At 41.4% G+C, this 27,053-nt stretch overlaps 1 protein-coding gene across 3 annotated transcripts in view; it reads right to left on the reverse strand.

Annotated features, from left to right (window-relative positions):
• LOC133135414 (zeta-sarcoglycan-like) overlaps window positions 1-27,053 on the reverse strand; it is a 149,820-nt gene that overhangs the window by 61,785 nt on the left and 60,982 nt on the right. For all 3 annotated transcript variants that reach the window (XM_061252396.1, XM_061252397.1, XM_061252398.1), the window contains exon 2: window positions 746-940. In XM_061252396.1, the coding sequence (XP_061108380.1) occupies window positions 746-940 (195 nt within the window). The remainder of the gene's footprint in view (window positions 1-745; window positions 941-27,053) is intronic.

Genomic DNA, 27,053 nt, shown 5'->3' on the forward strand with positions numbered 1-27,053 from the left:
GGCCACAGGCCGCAGGCTTCTCCCCACCTCATTCCACACTCCGTCGGGAGTCCCCTTGGGTCATCAACAGCTTGCAGTGAGCACGTGCTTGGCTACCCACATTTCCAAACGCTGATTGAGTCTTTTCTTAATTTCTTAGATGGTAAATGCTTCTAATTCCCCAGGAAAATGAATCATATTTCAGTGGCGGATGCTTAAATGTGTTGTGCAGTTACTTCTACCAAATCTGCGTGACAAAATGGATTATACTGAAACACAAAAACAACTGCCTAAAACATCCTCACAGTTTCAGGTATTCGAGTAAGCTCTTCCAAATATATTCATTCAAGATGAGCAAAAACTTGGCTTAAAGTATTCACATTTACTGAATAATTAAGTCATTTTTGTATTTTCAATTGCTGTTTATTGTTATCATTGTGCCTTTGTGTGCATATTATTGTTGTTTGAGTTGAAAACAACCATATAATTAGGGTATAAGCATTATCTTCGAAAGCAGATTTGAGCTTATAAAAACCATATGCATATACATCAAATGCTGTAATTACCCTGATGCAATGTGTTCAGATTGAGTAACAACCACAAGTAGCCATTGTCACATGCATATTAGAGGTAATTATAGGGTAATCACGTTTTGAAATGAATCTTTCGGCAAACACACTGCGTATGCCAGCACACAAGTCTGACCTACTCAAGTTCCCCGGCAGAGTGTTACTAAGAAGTGTAAATGGAAATATAATCTTCTTACCACTGTGAAATTCATGACCTTCAAGATCCATATGGTTAATGCCAGGTTTACGATCATTACGACGAGCAGCAGCAGAATGAAGAAGTACAGGCAGCGTTTCCTCCAGCCGTATATGCCCACAGGGTAAACCGCGGTGCATCCAGGCCTCTGGAGGGTGTTGGGCTGGGCTGCCAGGACGTAGTGCTCCTGGGTCATCTGGAACACGGGAGGAAACTATCAGATGTAATCCAATCAGCACAAACACATTTCATCACTTTCATATCTTCAGTAGTTTCCCCCCCCCCCGCGGCCGACGTTCGTACGGCCGTGCCTAAACTTCCACGGCTGTATCTGCCAAAATATTCCGTCAGCAATCACATTCATTTAATGCGAGTCAGAATACCCGATTTGGGTTTGATTCGTGTGGATTTGTGTTTGACACAACTGCTAAAATACGTTTGGTACGCGCTGTCAGATTTCTCAGTGGGATGACACACTGTTTCTGTATCCAGATAGAAGTCATATGCAATAATCGAGCTAAGTGAGCATGACTTGATGAAATTAGATCTCACTCTCTCTCTCTCTGAAATGGCTGGATTCATGCATTTTTCACATGAGCCTGACAGAACATCAATCTATAAAACTCCAGTCCTAGCACACACACAAGGTTATGTTATTATTACTATTATTATTATTAGTAGTAGTAGTAGTAGTAGTAGTATTCCATTTTTCACCCCTTATGTTCATAATCATACTAACACTAGATTGAGGATGTCATAAAAGGCTAATTACAGTTTATTTTAACCATTATATTCATCCACAGAAATTACCAATAAAGGCATCTCAGGATACCACACAGTATGGTGAAAAGTAGCACTATTTTAAAGCAAGTATAACTATGGACCTTTGTTTGGACTGTGACTCGGTATCAGTTTCCTGCGGAGGTGCAGTTCGGTGCGGGGGAACGTGGGGAAAAGTGCAGAGTGAGCAGACATCCAGGAGCTGACAGACAGTTTGTTTGATGCTTTCTGGGACTGCGTATGAAGTAGCTGGATGCCAGCGCTCCACAGCCCCGACACCGCAGAAGGACATGCGTTGGGAGTGTCAAACTTATCCTTGAGGTTTGCTTCTGAGCTAATATTTTATGAGTGGCAAAAAGGTTGCAACTGTGTGCACTTTTTCAGGCTCGCTAACAAGCACCGTGGCAGGACTGGTCTCTGCACAGGTCAGAATTAGCTCAGTGCGTGGAGGACCCTTCCACTGATGCTATCAGCTAAGCTTATAAAAAAATAAATAAAAAGAAAAAAGGGCTGTTTCCGTTCACAACTGATTATGAAAAATGTGTGCAGCTCAATGATAACAATAATAAGCCAGTAGATGGGAGCTTTCCTGAAAGGTATTAAACAGCCAGCTAATGACTCATATGGGTATCAAGGTAGTTCTGAGGGTCCTCAACAATCCCAACCACTAACAAAGGACCCACCAGATAAACTGGTGCCTTTTAGTGAGTGATCAGTGAAATTACTGCTTGTCCATATCTCTCATTACCTACACGGTCACTGAAGTTTCTTCAAAGGGGTGTATCTGTAAGTCCATCTCACTGAGAATCACATTTTCATAAAAAAATTCCTTCATCTGTATTTTCTTTTCTTTTTTGATTGAAAATGATTCTACAAGTCACTTTTTTCACATTTTTTCCCCATTCTGATAGTTGATGTGAACATTAATCGAAACTCATATCTACATGATTGTATGCATTGCACTGCTGCCACACAATTGGCTGATTAGATAATCACACTAATAAGTAGGTGTAATAAAGTGTATTTAGCCTAGAAATATCCTGTACTCATTTAGCTTAAAATAGCCCCAAAGCATTAGCATACAGTATTTGTGTTACTGCAGAAAGGTAAAAGGGCTGTATGTTCCCACAATATAATATCTCATGTGTCCTCACTGACACTGTTACACAATGGTCACCCCCCATATCCAGACATAAACTGGATATATATACAATACAATTAGTCCTAAATATACACTCAGCGGGTGTAATCACACAGTCACTCACTAACACTAAAATTATGTAATGCATTAAAATGTGTCAACTGTGGTGTTGTAATTCCATAACTTCCTGCTGAATGTGACTTAAATATTACCTTGTTGGATTTATCCAATAATTCAGATTTGAAGGAAAATTCAAACCTTTGGGGCCTATTATTACTGTATTAATTTGACCCAAGGCAGTGATCCAGCAAAATAAATTAATTAACTGAATGGTTTTACAGTTTGATTTAAATGAAAGTGTCATACATATGATAAATCTGACGATAATTGTTCTCCTTTGAGAACAATTGTTCTCCTTTGAGAGCATTGCTAACCGATTAGCTTGCTAACAGCTGTCATGGGAGCTTTTGCAGGCATAAAAAACGTTGCTGGAGTTGGCATCAGGTGGAAAAATGTGAAGGAAACAATCTGCCAAATTATTTTCAGAAGCAAATTCTTGCTATTGTCACTACCTCTATGTCAGGACAAAGGTATGTTTGGAAACTGCTCACAGAGGGAACCTTTTTTCAGCATGCCAGGCAAAATTATACCCTTTTGTCAAAAGGTAGGCTTTCCTTGATATAACTCAGACTTGAATTGCGCTAAATTAGCTATTGTTACCTTTATAAAGCAGTGACAAATGTGCATGGTACTTAGTAATGTAACGGTGTGGGTGTGAATGTGTTCACTTCCTTTTGTCTCGTTTGTTTGTTTGGAAGAGCAAGGTGCCAGTACTGTATGCATCTATATATAATTTACAGCTAGAATATTTAAGTTAAGCCTAAAAGGAATATAAACAAGTTTTGTATGAATAAAGAGCATATATCAGATGCATATTCAGAGACTCACCGGTAAATCTATTTTAATGGTGTGACAGAGAAATCACACATATGCAACACTTTCAGCTTAAGTTAAACGTTGCTGTTTACTGAGCATTTGCAAACAGAAGGTACATTTGCAGTGTGACCAATGTTTTCCCCTGGTGTGTCCAGCTCGACATGTCCTCCCATCTCTGACAGTTTTTTGAACCACCCCCTGCTTGGTTTTCAAACAGCAAAAACCCACAAGATGCCGCTAATTATTCCCCCGCTCCTGAAACAGAAAAGGCAGTTCCATTTTAGCCTCAGCCATGTGTTATATTCAATACATCTGACAGCGTTCCACACTGACACGAGAGTGCATTTTTAAAATGTGAGAAGTCAGTGAAATGCTTCTTGAAGCGAGTATAAAAGATGGTCGAGGTCACGGTCTCCGGCTTCACGTGCAGAATCACAGCGTCTCTTTCGGAGAAAAGCAGTTGAGCGTGGCCCGGGGAGTGCATTTGCATTTCCACACCGTTCGTGTCACAGTCAGTTTATCCTAAAATGGTAAACAATATCTGTCTATCCGTAACAATCTGAAAGCAGACAGTCACGTACAAAGCAAGAGATTGAGTTTGGTTTGCTTCGACTTAGCACTTTCATAATATCTCATTTTATAAACTGAAAGTGACCTGGCAGAATGATACCTCCTGTAACACAGAAAGAGAAAATATGGCAGCACTCAAACAGAGGTAGGCTGTCACACCAGAGAGCTTCTGTACAATGAACTTGACTAATTCAGGAGATTCACTTGGCAAAGGAACACTCCTTAGGAGATCAACATTGTCTTACAGGCGTTTGTTCATTCAATGGCATCATCCATATCAGCACTTAAAATAAATAGGTACTGTACTTAATAATGGGGGACAAATAATCTAATTTCAGAATTAAGCATTGTCTGTCGACCATAACATTTTTGGTATATTTTTCATTTCAATAAGCAAGTTATTTTTGCCAATTTCCTTGGCAGCATGAACACAGTCAAAGGCATTGTTGAGTTGTATCCAGATCTGGTACCTAAAGAAGTTAATTGGAGTGCAATTCATAACTCCATGCCACAGGGGATGGATGGTCTTTGCTGGAAAGCTAGTTGTGAGAGGTACGATTTGAGAAAATTGCTTGCATGGGTCTCCAAACACAGCACCCGAAGGGGAGCCATCTGTCAGTACCTTCCGTCGTGATCACCAAACGGCAAGAACTTCAGCCGTCTCAGCTGTAGGCCAGGGCTCACATTGAAGCAGCGCGCCAATCACAGAGACTGGAAAATGGAAACAAAAAAAAAAACCGCCACAATTGCTTTCATCCACTGCAGAGAACATGTTGGGGACTGATTTCGGTAAAAACGTCTCTGAAAACCGGGGGTCGTTTTCCAGAAAAACGCGCCGTGACCTGAGAAATGATGTTGTGACGGCTGGCAGAAAGAGCGAGTCCGCCAGGCTTGGAAGCGGTGGCAGTTCTCTCGGGAGTAATGACAGTGTGACAGGACATCTGGACCTGCCCTAATGGAGTCCTCTCCTCTTTATGCTCACACTCGTTCACTGACGGCTGTACTGACAGCTCCTGCACTTCGCTGATAGGGCACATCTTACTGACTTCAATACGCTGGATAAAGGCCAATTCACCTCCCTGGAACTCCTGCTGTGTCACGACTGTGTCCACTGATGACTGCTTTATGAAGACAGGAGTAACTGTCCGCTAAGCAGCTCCTCTTAGTATCCGGCCGTGACGGCAACAAATCAAGAAAAAGCAACAGGGTATGCACCTGGCAATTAGTTATTAGCGTTACAGCTATTATCCTGCCCATTCTCTGTGTCTCCCGCTCTTTTGTGGCCGTCACATTGCAGCGTGGACCTTGTATTTTAATCTCCTCTTGTCCTCTGTCTCAAATCACTCCGCCTCACAAGCTGACCAGTCTTGGTGTCATCCTCGCCGAGCTATTCGCTGAAGACATATGAAAGAGAATAGAGTTCTGAGGGCTGTGTTAATAAGGAACTGCACTCTACCCAGTTCTGTTTCATTGAAAGGGAGAGGCCTAGATATCAAAGCCTCAAATATTCTGAAACTAAATCTAAATGCTAGTTTGCACCCAAGCATTTAAAGCATTGGGAGACTTCTGGAATAAGTCATGAGCTTCTAGGAGGAAAAATAAGTAGATCTGCTCTCCTCAAGTTTTAATATAGAGGTACAGTATATACAGTATTTAATTTATGATATTTAATTTTCAGCAACCATAACAATCGATTCTTACTGTACATGACTGTAATATTACCCGTGGCAGATTGTATGTATATTTGCTCGGAAATGGCCATCACAAAATTAAGCACATCCACATTTTTATGACCTTGAGCTGAGCGTTAATCTTGTTACCCAGATATTTCAAATTGTGACAGAGGCGGTGATGGCAGAAGATTCCGATCTAATCGGATCTGAAGAACGGGCTGCAGCTCTAATCCCCAAGTGAAAGACAAGAAATCAATGTGTCGGCATTGTGGCACGAGATTTCAGCCCAGCGTGTGTACAGGACAAGGGCGTGGCTCCGGAAACCCGGTCTCCGTGGATTCTGTGGAGCTCCATTGTTCTCTGGCTCCCAGGCAAGATGGATGCCAGGCCGTAACTCAACACTCTCTGACAGCACCCCCAGTACATACACCAACACCGTGTCCGGGGTGAATTTATTCTTCTGGTCCCAATCGCTTCATACACTTCATAAATAAGGCATGGCAAATTTCTGCATGTTGAGCGGAGATGACATACACAGGCAGAGTCAATTTATTATGTGTAAAGCATGAATTTTAGTCGGGCCGTGTTTTAGGCTACTATATCACCAGCGGGCCCACCACGGGGTCCATTAAAAGGGAGATGAAATACATAAAACATAGAAGTTTAGATTAGAATTCCCATGCCCATGCATCCCACTGAGATCCAGGTGACTTTCCTACTTGGTATTAGGAAGGTCATCCCATGCCAAATCAATCATCATTAGTGTGTGACAACTTGTTTTGGTCATGTCTCAACCAAAGTGAGGTGTTCTTTCAGGTTGTTGGCTGAGTAGCTTTTTTTCAGCACTTTACTTTGATTCTAACATGGAGGTGATCTTACTTGCTGCACAGTCTAGTAGGGCAACTTCAATGAGACTACGTGCTTAGGTTGTTTTGTCAAAAAACAGAAAGAATCCTGATGGACTGGAAACTGAGCTAACCCCATCTCTCACTCAATAGGACAAAGCCGAACATATGTCAAACGCCGACATGGTCTTCAACGCTCCAGGCTTTCAGCTTCAAATACTTGCCAGGCCAACTAGTTCAACAGAATAATACCTTTATGTGGGAAAAAAATATGTCAGTGTGGACAAGTGCTCGGACACCAAGCACCAATTTATGTAGGAACTCTATTTTTAATTCAATTCCATATTTTATTACCAGTAAAAATAAAATAAAATCCACATTTTCCCCACAAAACCCAGATGGTTTCAGAGGGCCTTGAACTGCCTGTGATACCCAAAACACAATTCATAAGCCCCCTTGAACCACCAGCACAGTTAGCATGCAGCCCTTTAGTAACACTATAACAAATTTGTTCAATAGAAGTTTGCAGAATTATAAACATGTATCACTACTGGCAAACATATTCCTGATACAACTGAGGTAATAAATCATGCTATTTGGCAATGACATGAAACATAGGTTGATAACAGGTTAATAGAACCTTATTCCAATATCCAATTGCAGGAACTAGAGTTGCTTGGGAAATATAATAGAGAAGTGAGAGTGGGTTAAAGTATCTGGTATTATACAGAGGTCTTGAACACAGTATATCAGACTCATTCAATACAGTGGACAGAGGTCAGCATCAGAGGAAGACACAGGTGCTATTTATGGTATACTGTCTTTGTAAAAATACAGGGAACAGGTTGAGCGCCATAGGAATCATTACCAGGGGGATTTCACATATTTTGAAACAGTCAGTCTCAGTTTAAAAAGTTAGAGGTCAATTCCTGTTGAAGGTCCATTGAAGAACAGGGCTTAATAGCCAACATCAAGACACCATGGTGCTTAAAGCATTCAAGTATAACAACACATGTAAATGAAAGGGAACTGCCACACGATAATGATGTCTCTTTTTACCATGTTCAAGCCCAGAATAAATGGACAGCCCATTGGAATTAGTGGCTACAGGTAATGGCACAGAGTAACAAAGAAATAATGAACAGAGAAAGGCAAGACAGAAATATTTACTCAGTTTGTAGTGCCAGAGAAACATATCACATTAAAGACAAACACATCAAAGTTATGGCTAAATAACTGAAGTTTATATATTATATCATATTATATTGTATATTATATCAGCATAGCATTTATGCATAGTTTCTTCTCACTGCTTAATTGACCCTCTCTCTGGTAAGGAGAGCACTCCATTATAATTGGTAGTCTAGAACCAATAATCAAACCTCAAGCTCTTTCCACTCTGAGGAGATCCCCATATAATGCTATATGAGCTCACAGATTTCCCAAAAATCACAGCATTTGGCCTGCAGCCCAATGAGCAGCAGATGGGCTCAATCAATGCATGTGCATCAGACTTCGGATGGAAATTCACAGCCTTGTAAGAGGGTCAGTTGCTCGGTAATGATGTTCGAGAGGAAAATCCTCTAGCTTGCAACAACTCGCCTGATATCACCAATCAAGCGACCGAACTGCTTGCTTCACCGAAAGCCCAAGTACCTCTTTTAATCTCAGGTGGCCTTGATTTCTTTTGACTTCTTATTAAGATTAATGCTGATGTGACATATTAATTCCATACATGTGGGTTGAGAGAAATTCTTAGGTGTATATACTGTATATGACTATAAGGACCACCTAAGCACCAACACGGCTACACTTCTGTATACACTGACTGCTTTGTTGCTTTATTCAGATAACACACGTTTCACAGTGAATAAACTCACAGGCTATTTTGGCTACATAGGCTAACACCTGGGCTAAACCCCCACAAGAGCAGGCCAGTGGCAAATAATCTCCGTGATGACAGAAACCTTGGGAGGGCCCAGACTCATGAGGGGAGCCCATCCTCTTCTGGCCGGCTGGGTTTTAATGACCAACACCGTCAATCCGTCAATGTTTGCGTTAATGAAACACTGCTAGGTGACAGTCCTGAGGAAGTGGCTCAGATGGGGGGTGGGGCCGACGGTGGGGAGCACCAGGTGGTGACAGAAGGGAGGGTGCACCCGCCCCTCCCTTCTGGCAGCGACGAATGGGAGGCCAGAAAACACCAATGCCATCACTCCACCATCCTTTCCTCCAATCGTGTCCTTCTCCTCTCTGGATGCATTTTTTGAGTAGCGAGACGCACCCGGAGAGTTTGGAGGCCACACGCAGTAAATCAACCAGGAGACTGTCCGTCCCATGCTGGAACCAATTACGAAGATGCGTTCGATCATTTCTCAATTTTTCCGCCGCTTTGCCGGCTTCACAGTGCGCTACTTTTGGGCCGAGCAGTTTGAGTCTGGGGCCTGTGTGAAGAACACGCTGTCAGCGTTTGAGTCACACGACACCTGTAGACTTCAGCCTCATTCTGAGACGTCAAGCTGAGCTGAATGCTTCAGTGCTAGCACCGTATTTCAATAAGCACAGGCTTCCAGAGGTGGCTACAGTCGAACAGTCACTGACATCTTAAAAGGGGCTCTTCACAGTAGGTCTGCTGCCTTTTTATCCATCAGGATTTTGTGTGCTTATGAAAGTACATTAGAAAGTCAGAGAACCGAACACGTTGGGAATGAAGGTCATTCGGAACACTGACATTTTCGGAACTCTGAAAAGTGACGTTGAAATACACCAATTTTAAGAAATCACATATTTAATTCAGTTCAGTTTAATTACAGTCATAATAAACCAATAACCTCACTGACATTCACCCATATAATGTGCAATTAAACAGGCTAACCAACCAACCTAAACTTGTAAAATTGCCAAATTGTAAACAAATCCTTGAAGGGAAATTGGCAAAGCTTGCACTCTTGTCTTGGTCCTTTCCTTGTAGGCTACTCTTTAGCAGTTAAAATCAGAATTGAAAATTCATTCATCATTCTAACCCGCTTATCCTGAACAGGGTCGCAGGGGGGCTGGAGCCTATCCCAGCATACATTGGGTGAAAGGCAGGAACACACCCTGGACAGGTCGCCAGTCCATCGCAGGGCACACACACTATTCACTCACACACTCATACCTATGGGCAATTTAGACTCTCCAATCAGCCTAACCTGCATGTCTTTGGACTGTGGGAGGAAACTGGAGTACCCGGAGGAAACCCACACAGACACGGGGAGAACATGCAATCTCCGCACAGAGAGGCCCCGGCCGGCGGGGATTCGAACCCAGGACCTCCTTGCTGTGAGGCAGCAGTGCTACCCACTGCACCATCCATGCCGCCATATTGAAAATTCGATATTCGATATTGACTACTATGCTCACTGTTAGTTTACTTCATAGTAAATGGGTATTTTCCTTTTAGTGAGGATGGACAGGGACTATACTTCCACATTTGCATATGTATTTATTTGTTCATTTGACAGGGACAATGCCCATTTATGACATTTCTGTAGATATTCCAGAGTTAGTCAGGAAGGCTCATCTTCATTTGTAGTCCCTGGGCTACATGTTGACTGCGAGAGGAACCCGGAGCACCCAGAGGAAACCCACATGAACGCACAGAGAACGTGCAAACTCCACGCAGGGAGGAACCTCCTTCTTTTGAGGCAACAGTGCTAACCCAGGTGGGTGCTGCACATTGGTGGTGGTTGATTTGCGTGCTTCATCACTGTAAGCACTTTGAGTTTGAGTTCTAACCACTGCGCCACCGTGGCATTGAAATTAGCGACGCGCCCATGCACCCTCTTCTCAGTGAAAACACTGGTCTCAGAACTTCAGAGCAGAAGCAAAGACGTTGCAGCGACGCCGCCCATACATTGAATAACCAACGGGGGAACAGAAAGGTGTTATTAAAGTAAGCAGACTTGATGACATCGCGGGTGACCAATTTGTCTCCAGCAGTGTCTTGCCACTGTGTGACTTTTCATCCATTATCCAAATGTCAGGCTTTTCTCTCGCGATGAATAGACAGGGTGGTGTCATTGTGAAGCCTCTCGCTCTGTTTGACTCCTGGGGAAATGAGACGCACACCTACGCCACCGTAGGGACCAAGCCGGAGAATGATGGCCGCACACAAGCAGGCATGTGACGGATGACAAATGCGCTACCTCTTAATTTGCAGCAGATAAAAGACTCACGGACAATTTCACCCAAGCTCTCGGGGAGTTATTCTTCTGTTTTATCGATGCCCCCGTACCTGCTGAATATGGGTGGCTTCGGCGAATGTGATTCCATCATGGCCTGTGTTCTCATGGAGTAAAGCAACAGCTCGCAAATGTTTTTTCTTGTAATATACTGTAGCTGCCTTCTCAAAACAACTAACAGTATACATGGTGAAGCGCTAGATGGTTATGATTATTCATTTATCAGCATGTCAAACAAGCATTAGTTGCATTTCTGACAACGATGATACTCACTATTCTGAATTTCACAGTTGATCTAAGTCTTATAAAATCAAAACTAGCCATGAACATATGCCAAGCCATCATGTCACATATGTGCTCAATCCAGGTGCGTGTGCCCTCTCCCCCAGTAAGTTTGGCCGAGACAATCGGGTTCTCCACAGAACCGAAATCGCAGTCGACAGCAGTGCTGCTCAACTTCAGGTCCTGCGGGCCGCAGTGTCTGCAGGTATTTGCTCCTACCTTGCGCTACCCCAGCTGATTTCAGTAATCATTTTACCTGCTTGGTTCTAATAATAAGCTAAATAGTGAAATCAGGGGGTGTAGTGCACAGTTGCAGGACATGGAGTTGAGTAGCACTGGTCTACAGAACGCAAAGCTTGAAGGTGCTGGGTAGCATCAATTACTTATAATAGTCCTCCCTGAGAGTGACCAACCCTTTTGATCACAAGGTGTAGTCTGTGACATATTTCAAATACAGATTATAATTTGGAACCAGAGTAAGCATAAACACGCAAAAATCCAGATGCATAGAATTTCTATATTGAATGTGGTAATGTAAGAATGATCACAAATTATCACATTATCACAAAGTCACTTAATTGCATAAGTAACATATATTTGGAAAGATAAAAATATGCATGAATGCAATATTATCATGTCCCCAAACCTGTTGGAAAGACAGACACCATCGTTTAACAATGTGTATCCTGGAGTTTCTTCATTATCACGTTCAGTTTCATTAGACAGATGAGATCATGCCATTCTCTATTCCCCTAGGGTGGGAATATATTTTTATAAATCATTTTTGTAATAAGGTGAATTTAGATGGCAAGATACGAGCCAGTTTTATGCACGTACCAGATTATCCCTGCAGGCTAACCTTTCCAAAAATATTTTCACACTGGACTGTTTTCACGCCATCTGACAATTGAGTTGACTCTCGCGGTACGAAATGAAACGATAAAAGGCGGAATGCAAATGCTCTCCCGAGGAGTGATGTAGGCTATCCTACGCGGGATTAAATTAACAGTGAGCATCAAACAGCCACAGCCGGTGGGGGTACGTTGAAAACCTGATTGTGCGCATTTATGGGCCACCGCATAGCCTGCGTCTGCTCGGCACGGTTCAAAACAAAGGAAACAAGAAGATACCTTCTGAAGCCTACATCACAGATATACAGTGCCAACAGCTGTAAGGCAACTCTCAACCCACAGTTCAGAAAAAAATGGCAGCATGACTCCCTGCTCAGAAATCCAGAGTACAAAGTGTGTGTGAGACACAGTATTGAGCTCTGCTGCTGGAGAAAGAAAAAACCAGTCAATAGAGAGGTGTGAACAGACACATACACACACACACACACACACACACACTCACATTCACACACACACACACTCACACACATATACACACAATTGCACATGCACACCCCCACATGCGCATGTACACACACTCGGACACAGACACACACAAACACACACACATTCACACACACTTACACACACACAATCGCACATGCACACCTACACATTCGCATGCACACACACTCGCACATGCATGCACACAAAAACACACACTCGCTCACTCACACGCGCAGCCACACAAACAGACACACTCTCTCTCACATACACACACACAGACACACACTGCCCCTCACATACATACACACACACTCTCTCTCTCTCTCTCTCTCACACACACACACACATACACCCACACACACACAACGCATCCCTACATCAGGACCTGAGAGTGAGAGAAAGACGAGGAGCTAGAACAAATGGAAGCGACGGAGAGGAAAGCTGGCGGTTGTCCACCCCTTGAGAGTGGGGAACACATTTCATTCCGGGCCTCAGTGGGAACATTCATCAGGACAACAAGCACACATCTGCCAGATCAACAGAGAGGACGAGCCAATGAGCCCAGCTTTTCAAACACGGCTTTACACAACCACATAAACACTATATCTGTGTCTGCTTTGCATAAATCTGCATCCAGCAGGAAAAAAAGCCTTTGATAAATCATCAAGTATGGGCCTAAAAAGTCTGCCTTTTTTTACAGAGTACCATCCAAAACACAAACCCTGTACTTAAAAAGATCCTATTTATGTTTTTGAGGAACACTGCTTACATTTTACTGCCCGTTTTCAAAAACTAAACGAAATAAACTCATTTGTGTGACGTGATCCATGAATGTCCAGGGCAGCTGGGAAAAAAAGCTCAAACTGAAACAAATTTATTTCAATACAGTTTATCGGCTGCAGGTAATTGTGCCGTTTGATCTGACCGGCGGTCCATTAATGTTTGGGAAACCATTCAGGCCTGCACTGCGGCAGCTGTTCCCCAGGTTAAACGCCCTGAGAGGGACCGGGGTCCGGGAGTGAGTGCATGCGTGGCCGGACGCCGGGGGAAAGCAGGTGGGGACCCGTCCCTCGGGGTCCAATGCTACACATACTCATTTGGAAAGACGGTGTGCTTTCGCAGAGCAGTTCGCTAGGCTTCAAAGGCAGCGTGTGTAGACGGACAGAGTCCACAGCGCGGGGAGTCTGCCGGTGTTCTGAAGAAGCTTGCCGAGCCAAACATCGTAAACACGATACATGATTCATGAATGAAGGGAAAACAAATGGCCAATGAGAAGGAACGCATGCGCACATACACAATCACGCACACACACACGCATACACACAATCACACACAGGCACAGACACACATACACACACACAGGCACAGACACACACAGTCTATGCGGCATAGCACTTCTGGGCTTTGTTACTGCTTCTGGACATGCCTTGCCTTGTGAAACTTCACCACAGGGTTCAAAGCAAAAACCCTCAACTTCTTCTGGTCCATTTCCCTGTACGATACTGGCAAATAAAACGATGTGGCGCAATGCCTATACGCTGCAGCTCGACTCCGAATTTTTAATTTTTAAGACCATCGGCCATATTCACGTACATGATGTGCCTAACACAGATAAACAAAATAAAAAACCAAAATAACTGAGCAGCAACACGTCATTTACAGAAACAGAACCTTACATATCTAACAGACGTCTCAGAGCTTTGGGATAGCATTTATAAAAATGCTGCCAATGTCTGGCTCCTGAGCCTATAAATCACGGCATGTCCTGAAGGCAAGCCCCGAAGCCTTGCATCCAGCTCTCACACATCAAAGCTTGACTTGCAGTAATACGAGAAGGAGATACAGACGATCAAACAGCAACCGATGGAGATCATTTTGATTAATTTGAACGCACAGCCACCAATCGCTAAATCCCTTTAACGGCCAAGTGGTGCAGACCACTTTACCTTTTGGGCGTCGTTTGTAAACAGCCCAATAAAGTATGAATCACGGCTGCACCTGCTCAGATCGGCGGCATTAAACCACACAGTCTCAGTCGTGTCTCCTGGAAATGGGCAGCCGATAGCAGTTAAAGCGAGAGCGTTGTAATTAAAGCCAAACTCCATCTGTTGGTGCGAAACGGCTTTGTCGTAGCCCAAGAAGGAGACGTTTCCCGGGGACGCCTCGAAACAAGGTGGGCATCGCTATCACCAATTAGCTGGTACCTTGGCAGACAAAACAAATCCACAATTCCCAGGAAAGTAGAGGGCCTAAAACTCATGTTAGTGATTAATTACCTACACGGGAGATAATGACAACCGCATATGGCCAAGACTTGAGACACAATCACGTCCTTTGTGTCACCAAGGGAGTGAAGCACATCGCGTCCGACTCTAGCGGGAATTTATTATTAATTGAACTTCAGCCTGGCACTTGCTGAGAAGTCGAGTGAAATGCAGAAATGCAATTCTGGGAATTAGTGTTTATTAAAATGCACATATATTACTATATCTGCAATAACCGTGAGACATACCACATTAGATCTTAATCAATTGGCCTGCTTTAATATGGCTGCATAGTCTATTTTCTGGGCAGTCAGAAATATAAATGCACTTTGCTTGGCCGCAGTAGCTTTCAGAGCAGAAGAATAGTCACCGGCACACAGGAGAGCATCTGAGGATTGCTGGTACTTTAACTGCAGTGCTCTCTGCATGCGTGCTAAAGGCCTAACGGTGACACAAAGAACACAGAATAATGAAGGATACTAGGGGTGAAAAAGGAACACAAAATGGCAGCATAAATACGACCCCATAAGGGCTACACTGAAGACACCATTTTGGTTCGAAATCTCCATATTTCAACATTGAAGCATAATTTCAGGGGGCTGAAATATGACAAGTTGAAAGTCGAGAGGGCTTATGTGGAGATCATCCTTCATGCGTGAGCGGGATATTTCTGTTGAGTATTCTGTAAATGCCGGCGCAGTAAAGCTAAGCATTATGGGTACAGACTGTGGGTGCCGCTCGGAGAAAGCCAGCGGGGATGACTATAAAAGAGGACCCCAAAGGGAGACACTGGAGAGATTCCCTTACCATCTTTATTTTTTTAAAACCACTAAAGAATGGATAAAATTACTTAGCAACACTCATGCAATGCTGATTTCCCAAAATGATATACTGTATGTATTCAGCACATCACCCTTCACATATGCTGTGCTTTACAGTAATAGCTCTATTGTATAGCATTTTGGTGATATCACACGCATAATAATTGGCTTGAGAAGCTACTGCAGAAGCAGGAAGCTCCTGTCAGAAGTTCACTTCTGTGTTTTAAAACTTAAACCTAGGGTTGCCAGATGCCTGGTCTTGCCTTAAGGCACATTACCAGCTTGATATATTGAATTGTCTATGCTGCATGTTTACATATGATCTATGAGTAGAAAGGCACATTTTGCATTTTGTATCACTGCTAATGATCTAAAAGATTATATTATATAATAAATATTGTGTGTGTGTGTGTGTGTTTTGAAATCTTGAGGATTCGGACTTGCTTGGTCCGCAAACGTGAAGGGAAATGAAATATGACCAGATTTTTGGTAACTAATATGCCATAAATCTACTTTACTGCTGAAAATGGAAATTACATTCCAAGGCTAGGCCTCCTGAAAAAAATGTATTGGAATTGATATTGGTAGAAACAGAGACAGGCTTGAATGCATACAGAATACACTTACAAAGTAAATAATCTTGAACTCTTCATTTATATTATACACTGAATTATTTTAGTAGAGGTCATTATAGGTTCACTACTTCACTACTTCACTGTGGTGCTGAACACACAGCACTGACCAGACCAGGCTGGTTGCGGTAGAATTGATACTCATTGATATTTTCATTTCAGGTACACCCAGACCAAATGTCCTCAGAGTACTCTCATGCAGGGCAGGTCTCTTTAAAACCATGTTTTTTTTTTCCTCTTCTTCAATTTCCCCCTCATCAACTGATATTTGAGCTTGAATTTCAATATTTAACTTCATCTGCAAGCACAGGCCTATTTTAAAAAAAGGATCAGAGGAGTGCAAATAATGATTTCTGAATAACAAGGGGCAGCAAAGGAACTCATCCTCAACTGAACTGCCTATGAGTTTTCCAATTAACCATGAACTATAGTGCTTAGCAGCCATGTCTGTTTTTGATTTGGGGAACATACTGTAAATGTGAAAGGCTCTTCCATTGTTAGATTGCACTGGCTGCTGGAAAGTGTACACTTAGACAGTACAGCAGACGGTGAGAGGCTAATGTTCTTTCTAGCTCCTACTGGCATGGTGACTCTGTGTCCGGTGGTCCGAAGCATCGGACAATTGTTCAGAAGCCTTTAAATGAAGCATTAATACCTTTCCTTTCTAATATTTGGATTCTACACTTCCTTCTACTTGCAGCAGGAATATTAATGGTGCTTTTCCTGCAGTATCTCATCAGGGAACTTTGATTATCCTTCACACGTAGACCAATGTTTTAATAACGGTGCTCTTGAATCAATAGCAAGCTGAGATTGCTGAAACAAAAAAAAAAGTTTTGAAAAGACTACCGCATAAACAAAAATAATTTGGGGAGGGCTAGTAAAAAGGTCAAGTGTTGTATCTTCTCAAATCAATCATACTATTGATATTATGTGTGACATAAATCAATCACATAGGTGATGCGTGGTTACACACATTAACAGTATCTTATTATACACAAGAGACATTAAACTAGACTTCAACCTGGCTACTGCTTGAAACACAGTTACTTGTGGTTCTCATATGTAAATCAAGAGATGAATAGCAACATTCAAGGCCACTGTTTCTACACATCTACACCCAAGTGTAAAGTTTATGGAAAATGACCTAGTCTTATCAAAGAACAGTTGTAATACAACAAATTATGTACAACAAGCTAACAGTTTGAACGGAAAATAGGCAAATTAATTATTACTGTATCTACCACATAGGAGTGAAGTCCACGCATTTACACAAATGTTTCATGATCTGAATTTGCAATGTCAATAGACCCTGTTCTTCTTTGAGGAGGCCGTCTCGTGAAAGATGAATCTCTAACAAAGTGCAAGCAGGGAAATCTGAAGAGAAAGTTTTGGGCAATCAGATGGTGGCTCCTGCAGAGCAGAACACAGCCAAGTGGATCATCTCTTCTCCCTCAAAAGATTGATGGCATTTGTTTTATGGAATTCATAATGAAGCCACATCCTCAGCCCAAAATCTTTTCCCTTTGTTTGGTGGCAGCGTTCGAGGGCTAATGGCGGAAAATATTTCCGCTCAGCAGCCTCAGATACGCGGTTTTTGCATCCGTTTGTTTGTTTATTTAACCTTTAGCGAGGTTGTCTGAAAGCAGTTTAGCATTTATAGTGAATATCCGCAGAAACACAAATGGGGGATGGGGTGGTGGGTCCAGGGGGGATGGGGAAAGGGGGGGGTTGGGCTGTTGGAGGTAATATGTGGGTACATTACCTACCATTAATTATTATAAAACTGCCAATGCTTAAGGGTTCAACGAATACACACATTTGGAAACTCAAATTAATACTGTATATGCACCAAGTTTAATTCCAAATATAAGAAGATACAATCCAAATCAATCAATTTACAAAGGTTCCCCATTAGGGGCCAGTGTATCTATTTAGACACAAGAAAATAAGGAAGGGGATTTAATAAGATAGATTATGTAATCACACCCTCATTAACATCATCCACATCTTTTATATGGATTCCCATGCCCACGGGGGTCACATTCAGGAGCATACATTTATTAAATTTGGTTATTTGCTGAAATACACTCAGTGAGCACTTTATTAGGTATTTATTAGACTCATTCCTTAGACTTATTGGTCTTAAGAGACTTATCCACTTAAGAGGTTGTGTGTTCAGAGATGTGTTTTACTGTTATACTGCATAAAGTTGTTCACTCTATGAGAGTTGATTTAGCTCTGAACATATATTCTGTGTGAATAAAAGTGAAGAGTTCCCATTTTTAGTGCATACAATAGTAAATATCCATCCATCCATCCATTATCTGAACCCGCTTATCCTGAACAGGGTCGCAGGGGGCTGGAGCCTATCCCAGCATACATTGGGCGAAAGGCAGGAATACACCCTGGACAGGTCGCCAGTCCATCACAGGGCACACACACCATTCACTCACACACTCATACCTATGGGCAATTTAGACTCTCCAATCAGCCTAACCTGCATGTCTTTGGACTGTGGGAGGAAACCGGAGTACCCGGAGGAAACCCACGCAGACACGGGGAGAACATGCAAACTCCGCACAGAGAGGCCCCGGCCGACGGGGATTCGAACCCAGGACCTCCTTGCTGTGAGGCAGCAGTGCTACCCACTGTACCATCCGTGCCGCCCCAATAGTAAATATGACTTTACCCAAAAGAAAGAGGAAAAACAGCAAACAACACACTATCAAGGTATTAAAATATTGAAAAGAACAGAAATGAAATTGTAACAGACTTGTATTTATACCAGAAACATAAACTTGTTCATGAAGCAATAGTTGTTAAAGATTTTGCTTTCCCTTGTGTTCAATTAAGTAATTATGTATCGTGCCAACTAACTGTAGCAATTTAAGGCCCTTCCATGGAAAAGAAGCATTTCTCTTTTCAATATACTTTATTTTGTTTCTTAAGATTGTTAATGACAGCCTCTTTTGGTCTACTAATGGAGAGGACCTTGAGTCAGGCATTCATTATAATTGATTATAAATGTCCTCTCACATCAGTAGAATAAGCAAAGATTTTCAGATGCAGCCGTGAATAAATATTAAATCCCATAAGCACAATTTTCCACTTTCTCTGACCATGAAAGATGATCATGCAAATATTGTACCATGTGGATCACAGCTGTTGCCCTGTATGCTGTTTATAAAATATGCACACACACACTCTCACACACGCACGCACGCACGCAAGCAAACACACACACACACACACACACACACACACACACACACACACACACACACACAAGCACAAGTTAGGTACAATTATTTACAATCTAACAACAGAGCCCTCAAGGAACAAAGGAAGAAAACAATTTATCCAGGAACAACTGCATATCCAGCCAGTGACCAGTATGGTTATTATGGGTTCGTCTAGCCCTTAGCCTGCAATCACCGAGTGATGAGATGTAGCTTACAAGATAACATCATGCATGGTGCTGGAGGGTGCTCGACTCACACATTTTGTCCTGCAATAATCACACATTTGTGTTCTTAATTGTCGCCCTCTCTCTTCTTAATTGTTCTGGTTTGTCACCACTGTCGAGTGTACGAGATGGTAAACGTCCTTTAGCACTTTTATTTTCCACAATGCTTCATATTTTCCAACCCCTTAAGCAGGACAGATACGACATTCAAAACTACAGGCTTAAGGCTTCAGCCAGAATTTCTGTAAGATCCGATTTATCCCATTTCAGTCCTTAGTGGACATTTTGAAATTCCTTTGTTATACTTGTCAGGCTAATAAGGCTGATCACATTCATCTGTTTAAATTTTTCATATCAGCCAATGTATGAGGCTTCAGCATGGGTTTTTCTTACTTTATAGTCATTAGTCACAAATGGTTTCTTTCTACACCAAACAGAAGGTCATTTTCTTAATGTACTATTTTTAGTATCTAGTCAAACATGGGTTTGTCTTTGTTTCCCAGAATAGCTGAATAAAATGCATATGAATATCTGTATCAGTGTACTGAAGCCTGATAATCTTGAAAAGGAGACGGGTAATTGTCAGGAGCTTAATTCATTTATTCCAGTCCAGGTGGTTTGTGGCAGTAGTTGAGTAATCACAGTAAACACATTAGCTTGTCATTGTGTAGAGAAAACACAATGTAAAATGTTAGCCCCAATCAGGACTGTCTTTATTTAGCTTGCTAACGAAGCTTATTATACCAAACCCTTCATAAGGGATATATAACACCTTTATTAACAAGCTGTAACATCCTAATGCATCATGCATTACCACACAAAGCAATGTAAGGTAAACCATTTGTCTAAAATGTCACCACAAAGGCCTATCAACCATCCACTAAAAAGTTACAGTCACAGATGCAATGGGGCTATGCATGTACACATTTTCAATACCGAAAACATTTCATTCACTCAGAGCGAGAATTTAGTTATATTGAAGCTATAATAATAATAATAATAATAATAATAATAATAATAATAAAAATAATAATAATAATAATAATAATGCATAAGTGTCATAAATCTTAGTGTTCATTTGCAAAATGTATTTCTTTATTTAGACACAGTTTTGAGAATAAATATTAGGTAACAGAATAAACACATTCTTTATATCATTAAAAACTCTGATCAAGCCATTTTTGAGAAGATGGAAAAAACCCTTAGGGAGTATATTAATTCCAAATGTAATATTGCTGAATAGCATTAGCAATGAGCCACGTCAAATTCAAAACAAATTATTTGGACCCGTAAAGAAAATGAGGCTGCCAAGTAATACTGTAAATCTGAGGTAAGCAATTTTAAACTGTAAATATTTAATATGTGTGGTGTAAATGTTGAATTGTTGTGTCACATAAATATTTATTGAGGCTATAATTGCTTTTCATCTTTCTCTAACAACTTATAGTGAACGCAATAACTGGATATAAACATTGACAGAAAGTATGCCATGCAGGACAGGCAGAGAACAGCTTACAAGTTATACTTATTGTCTAGAAATAATATTGCCCTATCAAGAAACAATTTTCCCCAAAAGATTTAGCAAAAGTGAAAGCAACGTATAATTAGATGTATGCCTAAACTTTGGCCTTTGCAACAACATGAGTTTGCTAGTAAATCTTGGTTTATGCCATCTTCAAATTTGGCAAGTCATTAACATGCATGAAGACTCTATTACTGAACTTGATTACCTTCTGCATCTAAGACACGGATCTACAGCAAATGTGGTAGCATTACGGCTCACAAGCTCCAGGAGCCAATTAATCCCCTATGAATCAGACCAAAGAGCTACCAGACCATGACAGTCCCCGGAATTCAGTCAGTTGACGCTGAAATAGCCTGCCATGTGTTCAGACTCCAACTCAGGGGTGTCAAACTCCAGTCCTGGAGGGCCGTAATGTCCGCAGGCATCTGCGGTTTCCTTTCAATCGGCAGCCAATTAAGGCCTGGAGAAGGAGGTCTGCTGAGTCTTTTGGCCAATCAATGACTTAAATTAACCACTTGTGATGAAACACAGCAAACACCAGCAAACACTGTGGCCTTCAAGGGTTGGAGTTTGACACCCCTGCTCCAACTAGAGTACACAACATTGTGCATTTCCTTTTGGAACATGTGGGTAAAATGAAATAAGTGTCTGTGTCATTTGCCTTTCTAACATGGTCCAGAATTTACTGGAAAAAAATAAACAGGATCAGACAGACATGAACTGTCATGTCTTTACACCCTCTGTGTTTATGCTTCCATGCTTCGCCATATTGCTCTTGTTTTCCAACAGCCAATAAGTACCCCACCATATGCACACAGATATTCTACCACTTAACTGATTGAATGGACATTTTTTTTTTAAGTATGTGAGTGTTTCTGTATGCACCTGCATTTTATATACTAACACAAACTGTACAATATGAAATAAGTCCATTATATTGCACATTATGACAGAGGCACACAAGTTAAAGATAAAGAGGTGGCTAGCAGTATTTATAGCATAAATACAGCTTCTACAGTAGTAATGTGAGTGTTCTCGGATTCAGACTAATAGCATATGGCAGAGTTTAAAGGTTGAAATTATCACCGACTGCTCTTATGACTGACTCCACTTTGATGCAACGGGGATCTAAGGTCAATCCCACGGGATGCTTAGCATTATCTACATGAATATCTTCCTGTTTTTCCATCGAGCTGGGGAAAGCTTGTGTTATGACATTTATATACAGAACATCAATAATGTGATGTTCTGAAGTGATGTCGTGATGACGTGATCTTGGGTCACGTGCCAGACCACTCTAGTCCTGCACCTGCAGAAGCCGAATTCTCCTGTGACACATTTGCCTGTACAAAAAGAAAATTTACAATTTACAATGTACATGGGGCCATTACCTTGATTGGACTGACAGTTTGAAAATGTAGTGATTTCCTGCCCACTGACTTCAAAACATCTGTCATATGTTTAATGAAAAGACAGCGCCTGAAAAAGCAGTCCACGTTATATATACATTTTATAATGCTTGTGACTCATTATTAACAAATCCTCTACACGTTTTTCTTATTTTAAACACATGAAGCCATTTTTCTCCCACAAGAAAAATATTCCACCCACATGCAATGTACTTTTAACATAAAAATTGAGAATACCAATGTGTGTTATTGAAAAAGAAGAAATGATTGGAGAAGAATATCTCCTAAAGGTACTTTGCAACAGAATCTTATTTTCTACTGAGTAAGAAAGCCAAAACGCCATCTTTCTTTCTCCAGTGGGCCATGGAAACATTTGTATTTCTGAAATAATCTGCTTTTGTTTTAAAGGTTAATAATACCAATAATTATACTACTAATTGATATGTGAACATTTTTAATTCACATGAGAAAAGGCAAATTTGCAAAACCCTTTCCTGTGCTGTTGTCGCAGTATCCCAATGCGAGTCCTCCTTTAGACACACAATCAGTTTTAATGAGCACAACATGGTGGTATTGCATAGCCATATGGGCCTGACTTTTACATTGAAGTCAAACCGAAGTTGTACGTATATTGCGTAGGGCAGAACATCTGCTCCTCACATAAACACATGAATCACAGTCTGTACTTTTCTCCATATCTATGGAAACAGAGCCTCACTTCATGCCAAGAACACAGATACTCTTCCGCACCGACAAGGGCACACACGTCACAGCCAGTTCCAAGCCATTTCCATGGAGACTTCAGCTGAGAATTTGAATTAAAAAGAGATAAAAACAAACACAACCAGATGTGTGTAATCGTGCATCTCATCGTCAACAAATTATGCTGGAACTTTTCTATATTTTCTCCTTACATTTATTTCCATGATTAAAATTGACAGCTAAAGCCCCTGTTCACCAGTCAAATCTGGTTTCACAATTTTTAACAGTAATGACTGGTAATCACCTTCACTTTTCAAAGATGACATTAGGCAACAGCTGAGAAAATTGACTTTTCATCAGATCCCTGATGATATCCTCTACAATAATACAACACTGTTCAGCACCAAAGGTAATGGTTTGTAGTACAACATGTGTTGAGATGCAGTTCTGAAAAAAATGTTTTACACTGTACACAACTACACGGTAACACATCCTGCTGTAAAATCCAGTTATGGCCAGTGTGAAAACATAGCTTGAGCTGGTCAAACCAGGTTGAGTATGGAGCTGGTCTGAACTGGTCAACCAGCTACCGACTCTTTCAAAAGCAAGCTTGAGCTGTTTGCCGTTGGTTTTATGAAACAGAAAAATGCTTTTCTTGTCCTGAACGAAGCTCCAGTTGTGCGAAGCAATAGACGTGTAAACTTAGGTGTTCAATCCAGTTGTTCAGAGCATGTACCGTACAGCATTACGGTATTAAGTGTATATGTGTGCTGTCGAATGAGTTTCATGACTGCTACTCAAATTTATCACCGAGTCCACCGGCACGTCCACTTTATTATTCCTTCTTTCTATTGTTAGCCAGCAGCTCTTTCTAGAACATTCCTTCCAATGGCACTGGTGCAAAATGAATTAATGGAGTGACCGAGAGCTCTTATACCTATCCACACCAACCTGGCCTTGCTGTCACAGGGCACCATACATTATTAAAAACTGTTACATGGGGAGCCAACTACCACTGAATAATTGAATAAAAATGACTGAATACTGAATAACTGAATAAAAATGTATGAGCTACATAACTCTTAATAGTATGGGGCTACCTTACAGCTATAGCTGGGTGTAGATTTTGTATTAATTTGAAATGTAACAAAACCGTAAGTGGAAATGTCACGATAACTTTCTAATTTGTGAAGCATTGCTGATGCCTTCTGGTATTTTTCCTTTTCAAAGACTTGGTCATGCAAAACCAATGGGTAATTAGCTGACTGTCAGTGACAGCCGTTAAGAGATGGCCGACACACCACGTTTCACCACGTTGACTTGCCCACAAAACAGAAGACCAGAGCACCCGGAATACAGGAATACTGCATCTATCCAATGAACCCATTCTGTGTCTTGAGAAGCACACTGTTTCAGGCAGGAAATCAAAAGATCTATTTTTGAATTGACCTTTTCTGCACTTTCTATTGGATTTTACACAAAACCACACAGTTGTCTGTCCATTATGCATTAAAGCTAAAGGTAAAAGCATGAAAATTATCTATAGGAATTCTAAAACATATTTCATAAAGGCACATATACAGTTCAAACGCATTTTTTTTGTTGTTGTTTTGTACTCCAGCACTGAACTTGATTACCTTCTGCATCTTTGAAATGAAACATACAAGGTTAAAGTGCATGTGGTCAGTTTATTGATTTACTTTGAAAAGATATGGATCTACTTTTATATTATGACACGGTTTATTAAAGTATGACTACAAAAATGTAGCACTTTTGCAGTAGGTCTGCTTCATTCCAGAAATGTACATGTTTACTTCTTCTCCTTCTGTCTCACCGGATATCGCTGCCATTATCGAGTTATGACATTCAAAAGACCATAATCTTGAATGTCCTTTTTATTTATTTATTTTTTAAATATCAACTCCAGCTGCACAGTTCCAAACCATATTTAGCGCTGGTATTTCTGTGAGTCCATACCCAGCAATGCTTCACATCTAGACTTCTGTTTCTATGTCACTTTTTGCGATACAGGTTAAAAAATGAGTCATGGATCCAGCCACAAACCTCAAAAAGTCATGCTAGTATGCGCCGTGAAATTATGTTATGTCAAACCAGACTGAAATCAACAGCCCCAATGCCCATCCTAAAATAAAATGTAAAAAAAAAATAATAATAACATTTTGAGAGAGGTTGGTCCTTTGAGAAAAGTCATTTTTTATATTCTGACCTGAGGTGAGAAAAAAGGAATTATAACTTGTTCTCTATTTATGAATGAATCCATGGAGTTAAACGACTCAACACGATTACAGATCACATGCAGTCAAATCCCATTGAAATGAAAAATAATTTCTCATCTCTCATTGATGATAAGGGGAAAGAGGTGATTTTCCATTTCAATAACCACCTGATGGACTGTCGTGCAGTAAATTCCTTCTGCGTGTCACAAGGATGAGCCTCTTTGGTTTTTAGAGGAATGAAATAATACATTTCAAACCATCCACAGCATCTTTCAACCTCAGGAACCACTTTATTTTATGCTGGAGAAACTATTTTTCCTGCATGTCCATGAAGCAAAATTTCATATCACTATGCAGGTGGAGCTAATAGTGTGCAGCAGTTCATTAACTGACCACTTTACCCTCAGGTAGTAAGCGCGTGGAAGTGTGCGCGCAGTACTTTGAAGGTTGTCGAGAGATTTTTAACTCTGTCCTTTGACCTTTTAATAAGTGTTGAAGTGTGCTGCAAAAGAGTGGGTGTGTGAGAAGAACAGAACATAAGGTTTCCCTCTTTCAGAGCTGAATGTCTGTAAAGAGATGCACAAAAGCATATCTCTGTGCTACAGCATACCCCTCAGAGACACTAACACGTTTCTCAAACATAATCCAACCGTGGTCGCATTTCACGAAGAACACATCATGAAAATTACTGTACATCACAGGCCGGCGCCACGCGCCAATCAGCTGCTGCGTTTTTGATTTATTGGATTAAAGATTTGTTTCTTTTTCAATTCCATTTTCTGTAATGTGTCGGGCCGCCGATGGTGATGGATGCCGGACGAAAGGCAGGAGGGCTTTCTCTGAATACAAATGCCGTATATCACCGAACTACAAATGTCAGGGCAGGGCAGGCGGCTGATACTGTAGTAGAGAGGGACTGACATGAGGGATGGGCCAGATTGTGCAAGGGCCATTAAACGCACCACAAAGGAGCGAGGCGTCGCCATTTTGACCGGCTCCAGATAACGCGACGAGATGCAAGCCTGAGTTTCAAACACGGGAAAAAAAGAAAAGAAGAGAAAAGAAAAGGCAGTGCCGCTTTCAGCGAAAACAGAGAAGCCTCCAGAGATCTCCAGCTGAGATGTGTCACTCACAGCCACACAGTGAAAAAAGTTTATCTCGCAGCATTTTCCAAAGTAAGCTAGTCCATGAAAGATGCTCCTAAAACATTTGAAAGATCCGCACAACCTTTGAAAACACTTACCTTGTAGGTCATGAATAATTCTGTGGATTTGGTGCATCCTGAATGCTAACACACCTTGGCTACACTATCTGTCAGTCACTCCGTTAATTACTCTCACAGCTGGTTACCGTTGTAACTGTACATCAACAGAGCACAGCTTGCACCGACGGAAGGGGAATATTCGGGCATCCATACTGCGTAGTTTTAGATCTCAGTACAATGCAGTGCATAGGCTCCCAAA

The sequence above is a fragment of the Conger conger genome, chromosome 8 (genome assembly GCF_963514075.1).
Source record: "Conger conger chromosome 8, fConCon1.1, whole genome shotgun sequence".
NCBI lineage: Eukaryota > Metazoa > Chordata > Actinopteri > Anguilliformes > Congridae > Conger > Conger conger.